The 7,613-nt window shown below is 46.6% G+C and overlaps 1 protein-coding gene across 3 annotated transcripts in view; it reads left to right on the forward strand.

Moving 5' to 3' along the window:
* MKNK2 (MAPK interacting serine/threonine kinase 2) overlaps nt 1-1,659 on the forward strand; it is a 33,574-nt gene extending 31,915 nt beyond the window's left edge. For 2 of the 3 annotated variants that reach the window (XM_088672943.1, XM_035119469.3), the window contains exon 14: nt 195-1,659. In XM_088672943.1, coding sequence (XP_088529069.1) covers nt 195-453 — 259 coding nt within the window. In that variant the 3' untranslated portion in view covers nt 454-1,659. The remainder of the gene's footprint in view (nt 1-194) is intronic. The other variant, XR_015950749.1, reaches the window with a different exon arrangement.
* Nucleotides 1,660-7,613: the final 5,954 nt, after the last annotated feature.

The raw sequence follows: 7,613 nt of genomic DNA on the forward strand, positions 1-7,613 counted from the left end.
CTGAAACCCAGTTGCCGGAAGCCACGGGAGGGGGGAGAGAGCTGCTCTGGCGTTCAAATTCTGCTTGCGGGCTTTGCATCTGGCCGGGCCCATGAGAAGATGATGCTAGGCTTTGCGGGGGCTGCTGGCCCGATCCGGCAAGGCCCTTCTTCTTCTTTCCTAAACACGCCACCCCCACCCCCTGCTCTCTGCAGGAACAGCTGTGCCAAAGAGCTGACGTCCTTTGCGGCCGAAGCCATCGCCGTCAACCGCCAGCTGATGCGGGACGAGGAGGACGAGGCTGCCGTGGAGTCGCACTCCCCCATCATCATTAAAGCTACCTCACGCTCCATGCAGCTCTCCCCGCCATCCGAGTCAAAGCTGGCCAAGCGGCGGCAGAAGACGAGCATGGCAAAATTGGACGCCAACCAGCATCTGGTTACGCCGTTGGTCCTGGTGGGAGACCACATGTGAACGCACCTCCCTCCTCCCGGCTGCGTGTACATCCCCGTCCCCCCCCCTCCCATTTTCGGACAATATATCTCTATATATGTATACTGTTTTTGATAGGGGGGTGGGAAGAAAAACAAGATCAGGCCCCCTCTTTCAAGTTGGCTGGATTCCAAGGATCTATTCTCTTCTTTTTTCTTTTTGTTTTGTATTGTTTCCTGGTCTTGTTTGAACACTGGCTCCTCTCGACTCCCCCCCCCAACTCCCCTCCTTTTCCCTTTATAAATCTCTCTTAAAGGAAAAAGAAAAACCAACCTCCGTATTAACCCACAGGTTTTTTTTTATTAATTCCGCCCCAAAAGGTTGCATTTTGACACACATGTAATATAATTTTGTTTTGTTTTTTTAAAAAATTAATTGCTTTCTCTGCCCCCACTTCCCTCCTGCTTCTTTGGAAACACCAGGTTGACACCCCCCCCCCCCGGGGAAAAGCTTAAAAAAAACTGGCTACTGTTACTCTATTTTCTGTTGCCTCTTTTTATACTGTGAAAATATTGGGGGGGGGCACACCCTTAAAAGTCCTCAACTTTTTAAAGGTAGCATTTTAAGTATTTGGGTGTATTATTCCTTTTTTTCATTTCCTTTTTTATGTGGCTTTGCTGTTTCTCTTCCTATTTCTAAAAAATGTTTTGTTTCGTTTTCAACCTAACGGAATTCTAGAACTGAAAAGAACGCTGCGGTTTGAGGGGGGGGTGCGGTGTGTGGATTTAGGTTTTGCCCCAGAAGGCATTGTGGGCGTTTATGGGTGGGTGGGTGGGTGGGTGTCGGGTTTGTAAAGATCCATTTGATTGGGGTGGTGATAGTGGGCAGAGTCCCCCCCCCATACACACACCCGAGAGCTGCCGATTCTGTAAGCTTTGGGGTGGGAGTGTTTGGGGCTTTCTGGTGGTGGTTCTGAGAGCGCCGGCCCAGAGTATCAATGGGGTCGTTCTTGTCCACCCCCCACCCCTGCCCCCCAAAATAACGCATGCGATGTGCACTGCCCATTTTGATTCAAACCCAGCTTTCCCCCTATTTCTGCGGGGGGGAAAGATTGGCCCAATCAAGATGGGTTTGTCGCTGCCACACCCCCCACCCCAAAATGGGATTGTTTTGTTTAATGCAAAAGTCACTGCAAGGCAATCTTTGTTTGCTGCTTTAAAAAAAAAGACGCCCAGAAATTTACACAAGTGCTTGCACCCACCCCAGGCATTGCTTGGGTCTAGCTCCTGTCTGTGCTATGCCAGCTCAGCTGACGGTCAGGAGGAGGATGGGGGGTTGTGTGTCTGGAGCAACAACTTCTAGAGCGGGCATCCCCAAACTGCCGCCCTCCAGATGTTTTGGCCTACAACTCCCATGATCCCTAGCTAACAGGACCAGTGGTCGAGGAAGATGGGAATTGTAGTCCAAAACATCTGGGGATGCCTGTTCTAGAGCCTTGTTTCCCAAACCCCAGCAGTTCTTGGACCACAACTCCCATGATCCCTATCTAGCAGGACCAGTGGTCATGGATGATGGGAACTGCTGTAGTCCCCAAAACAGCCAGAGACCCAGGTTTGGGACACGCTGTTCTAGAGGGTCTCCCAGTCCTCTTTCGGGAGGTTCTGGTTGGCTGTTGTCTCTCTCGCTGCAGCTGTTTCCCATCCATTTTGCGGCTGTCCCTCTCCGAGCGAAAAGCTCGGTCTGGTTCAGAGGGAGTCTCTGCTGGGACAGCGTTGTTTGCAAGGTCATGGCATAACTGTGCCCAAACTCCAGGCCCTTTAAATGGGGCTGGGGGGGGGTGCTACCCTCTTCCCTCCTTGCTGGGTGGGTGAGAGGTGATGGGACTCTCTGCGTTGCCCTCTTTGCATTGTGCAAAGCAACGTACCTCTGCTGCGATGGGATAAGGCAAAGCTCCATCTCGAGGACCCTTTTCGCTAGTTTTCAAACCATTTCTAGAACCCTTTGGAGGTTGTAGCCACGGACAAGCGGTTTCAAATAAAATTTAAAGAATTGCCCAGTGTGCCCAGTAATGACAAACCAGCACTGGCGGATTCTCCCTAGTTTTGTTGTTGTTTTAAGTTCACTTTATTTCAGTGTGGCAGCTTTCCCCCTGGCTGTTAAACTTGCTTAAAACTCCTGTCCGGATGTGCATATCTGGAATTTTGATAGGATTGTTTTTTCAGAGTGATAACTTCTTCTCTTAATTTCCCCCCCCCTCTCTCTCCCCCCCCCGCCCAAAACTTAAGAAATACTATGCAATAGTTGTCTAGGTAGAGATAGATGATAGAATTTTTTTTTTATTCTTCAGGTTACCCTAACTCCCAGCTGTGGGTGAGAGGCATAATTGGGTTGTGGAACAGTTTGGCTTGATTTGTCTACTCCTTCCCTCCCACTTTGGATCCCCACCCCAAAGAAAACCATAATCAGTGAATATGGTATCTAGGATTGGGTCCAGAGTCATTCATACTTACAGTTAGACCAATTGGCATTGATTGACCTATGTAAGTCCTGTCCATCAATTTCAGTGGTTCAGCTCAGAGTATGATTCCATTACACACACACCCCGGGCTGTGAAATTTATTGTCGCTTTCTTTTCACGAACATTCAGCATCTAGCAAATGTCCTTTCAAGGGGGTGGGGTGGGGGTCAGATTGGGCTGTGAGGTTCACCGTCTTCTCACTGTAAAGTTAGTGAGAGTTTTTCTTTTTTAAGGGGTGGGGAATCCCTTTATCTTTCTTTTTAAACTTTGTTTTACAACGCATTTTGTTATTTGGTTGTAGAGCTTCATCTAAGGGTAAGAAATACTTGAACAATGGACGGCTGTGCACCCAATGCCTTCTTTTTGGGTCAGAAAAGCTGTCTCAAGGCTGCGGGTGATGGCTGTGAACTTGTCTTGGGATGGTGTGTTCCACCCATCCAGGGCAAGAAGTGAAGGCAACTCTTTGTATCTGGGACCGAGAGTGGCGGTTTCTACGCTGCTTTTGCTTGCAAGTGCATTTGCAAAAGATGTTGCAAGGTTATCTTCAGTTCCTTTGGTGGAAAGATGGGAGATTCTCTCCCCCTTTCTCGGCTGTTATCTAAGCAGCAGATTTTCAGATCTGTTTGGGAACCCTTTCCTCTTTGGGTTTATTTTGCCTACCCTAAAGAATTCTGGGAATTGCCGACTTCTGAGGGCATAGAGTTCTCTTGAATGTCCCCAAGTTCCTGTACAGTTACCAGCACTGGGAGCCACAGTAGATGTACAGTTCCCAGGATGCCCAGCATTGGGACCCTTGGTAGATGCACAGTTCCCAGTGTCCGCAGTACTGGGAGCTACAGTGGTTTAAACAGGTTCAGAAACAGGTTTTAACGTTTGCAGGGGCAACGTTAAAATGATAGCCGATTTCTCCCTGAGGTGGGTTGTTGTTTTTTTGCGGCGGGAGCAGGGTGCCGGGCGTACCTTTGAAAAAACAGCATACCCTTGTTTTTAAAAGCAGATCTTTTGAGCACAGGAACACTACCTGTGACGTTTTTTGGGTTTTGTCTAAGCCCACTTATTCAGTACTACACCAGTACTACGCATGTAATATCTCAGAAACACATAGTGGTTTCTACAGTAGAAGTTGCAGATAGGCAAGTTGGTCTGCAGCCACGTCGGCTCCTCCAGAAACAATGTGGTCCTCGTATTCCGCTCACCCTGTTCAGGCGGTGGCGACTGTAAGGTCCACGAGTGATCCTATTTGCCTCTGAGAGGGCCAGATAAATTTGTATGGGATCATGTTCTTCTTCTGCATTAGTTGATCCTGTTTTGGGGAAGGTGGGGGGGACGAGTGCCCCCCCACCCCACCCGGTTCATTACTGAAGGGCCAAAATTCAGGAGTGCTGGAAACTCCCCCAACAACAAGCCCATGTTGAGTTGTTGACTCGCAGGGTTGTGGTTAAGCTTGTGTGGTTTGGCTTTTGAACCAAAGTTCTTTGGCAAGAACCACTCCCTTCTCTTCCTCTCTTCAAATAAAGGGGACTTCTCAGGATAATTTCAGCGTGTGAAGGACTGCTCAAAGGTTTCCTTTCCCAACTTCGGTCTTTTTGACTTTTGCCCGACGTTTAATGAAAACGAAATGCCATACACTGCATGGAGTGTGCATCATTGCGCACTGTTGCAAAATATGATGATTTGGAGCGCTTTAATATGGCTGTTGCAGTTCTTCTCCCCCCCCCCCCAATGTGCTTATATATCTTCATATGCATACTCTCTCTGGGCAAGGCCGTGCATTATTTTGTGTGTGCAAGCGGGCAATGTGCTAGGATCACACCACGACGAAGTACCTGGATTTGGTAGCAAACCAGCATTAGAAATCATTCAGCGTAATGGAAGCAAATCCCATAATGGAAGTTTAATCAAGTCCACCTCTTCTCTCCTGAGTGGTGAATGACTTGCATCTTTGTGCGTGGAATTGGGTTTGAGCGTCACTGAAAGTCTGCTCTTCCCACTCCAATTTCTGATCGGATGATTGTTTTGTGGCTTGAAAATGCCAGGCGATGGTGATGTTCGGCATGTGGTCGTTTTTGTTGCTTTAAAGAACTGCTGTTGCGAAGACACAATCCTGCCTTCCCATTCTTGCGTTGCCAAGTCAGATCACCCCTTGCTTGGTTGGGGTTGGCTTTTGCCAACATAGTGATCCCCCCCCCCCCCGGCTTGCTTAAACTGGGGAGGAAAGAAGTCCGCTTGAGTTCTAGGGGGGGGGGAGACACAACACTGGCTCATAAATTGCATTGAAAACAACAGTTACGGCTAACTTGTCTAGTTTCCATTTCAATGGGGGATAAGTCATGATTAGCCAATGAGCTGGATTTTCTCCCCATGCACCCCCCCCCCAAATATATTTAGGCTTTTTGGGTGTGTGGTGAAATTTTGTTTCTGCTTAATGTTTATTCTCAGGACGTGAGCAAAATTCTGATCCTTCTCCGTACTCCCGCGATCGTGCACCTTTTCGTGTGTGTGACCAAAACTGGTGGTGCTTTGATTTCTTTTTTCCACCGCTCAATTCAAAGATAAAACATGTGTTTTCTTCCTCCTCTTTTTAAGGCTCCCCTCCCTTAACTACTTTACTGGGAAATAAGTCTTCCTACCACGTCTAACACTGCAATACAAACCAAAGCTCGATCTTTTAGCATGCAAGGGATTCTGGGCTTTGGAAACGGGGTCAGGTGAACCTGTATCCTTCCACTTGCTGGGACTCCCAATCGGTCCTGAGTCTCGCCAGCAGCTGGATGACCACAGGTTCCCTTCATCCTTGGCTTTAAGAATACCCTTTATTGGATCGCCATGAAGTAGTCGGCCACAATTCCCCTAGTTTGGAAGCTGGAAGTTTAAACTGAGTTCAAAGTTACTTGTCCCCCCATAGAGATATGGGAAACCTCTTGTCTCCATGATGGGGACTTAATCCAGTGTACCCTTTTGACATCCTCTTAACCAGCCTTCTCAAGGTAGCTTTCCAGGTATATTATCTTTGGTTTGTGTCCCCCCCCCAAAGTCTTTAAACTGTGCATGGATTATTAACCCTTATATTGCCAAAGTTCTTAGTTTAAACATCTCTTTCTTCCACCAACCCAACAAATGTTTTTCCTTTGTGAAATTCTTTTATTGGAAAGCATCTTTTTTTCCTGTACCTCTTATTATGAGTTGTATTAACTGCAAATTTGAGGTGGTGGTGGGAATGTCATCGCTTTAAACGACGTCTCCTTCCTCTAGATTTTTCATTTCCTTAGATGTTGGTTAGCAACATTTTACTGTGAAAATCTGTTTCTTTTCACATGCTGCTTTTTTTTTGCGGGGGTGAGATTCAGTCCTGGAGAAATATTTTCCTCTGGTTATCAGAAAGACTGCCAAAGGTTTTGTGGAGCTTTTAAATTTAAGTTTATTTCATTTTTTTGGGACATGCAGTCACCTTAATCTACCGTTGGAGACTCTATGAGCAGCAAGTCCTTCAGAAAGGGACTGGTTCAAAAAAAAAAAATTTAAAAAAGAATAAAAAAGAGGAAAAAAAACATAAAAATATATAAAAAACAAAAACTTATAAGACAACAGCAACCAAGCACTTTATTAACTGATACAGCTTGATGGAATTTTTTCCTTCGTAACACCTTGTTGATGCCAGAATTTTTTGTATTCTGTTTTGTAAGAATTTAATAAATGCATTGAAACACATAAACGAATTGAATGTTTTTGGAGTTGGGGTGTGTTTGTTTTTCAAAATAAATTTTTTTAAAATGCTACTTAAGGTCCCCCACACTTCCCAAGGTCCTCTTAGAAATGGCGGAACAACAAGTGGCATATCACAATGTCTGAAATAAGGATGGAGCTATACAAAGGCATTGGCTGGCTTCACGGTCTTCCCCACATCATGATTTTTGCAAAGCACACACAGACACATCATGATTAGCAATATATTGCCAGGTGAAAAAAATTATGAAACCGATACCACAATATAGATTGGGATGCAGGTGGCGCTGTGGTCTAAACCACAGAGCCCAGGCTTGCCGATCAGAAGGTCGGTGGTTCGAATCCCCGTGATGGGGTAAGCTCCTGTTGCTTGGTCCCAGCTCCTGCCAACCTAGCAGTTTGAAAGCATGTCAAAGTGCAAGTAGATAAATAGGTACTGCTCCGTCGGGAAGGTAAACGCCGTTTCCGTGTGCTGCTCTGGTTCGCCAGAGCAGCTTAGTCATGCTGGTCACATGACCCGGAAGCTGTACGCCAGCTCCCTTAGCCAGTAAAGTGAAATGAGCGCCGCAACCCCAGAGTTGTTCGCGACTGGACGGTCAGGGGTCCCTTTACCTTTTATCACAATATAGACTTCAAACAGGTTTTGGACGGTATATCACCCACCCACTGGGCAACCAGTGTAGCTTTAAAATGAAAATTGGAGCTGATATAGAAATGGAACCCCAGCCAGTAATCTGGCTGTTGCATTTTGGACCAAAGTGAAGTTTCTGAGTTGCCTCCAAGGGCACCTCCATGGACAGTGTGTTGCAGTAGTCCAAAGGAAGTTGTCATGGAGTGCCGTCACCAAGTCATCTTTCTAGCAACCAGTTCACCATCATTAAAGAGAAGGGTCAGCCTGGGACTGGAAGCCCTGTTCAGAGAAGTTTTTAACGTCTGACCTGACATTATTTTTAATAGTTTG

Source organism: Zootoca vivipara, chromosome 6 (genome assembly GCF_965207765.1).
Source record: "Zootoca vivipara chromosome 6, rZooViv2.hap1.1, whole genome shotgun sequence".
Lineage (NCBI taxonomy): Eukaryota > Metazoa > Chordata > Lepidosauria > Squamata > Lacertidae > Zootoca > Zootoca vivipara.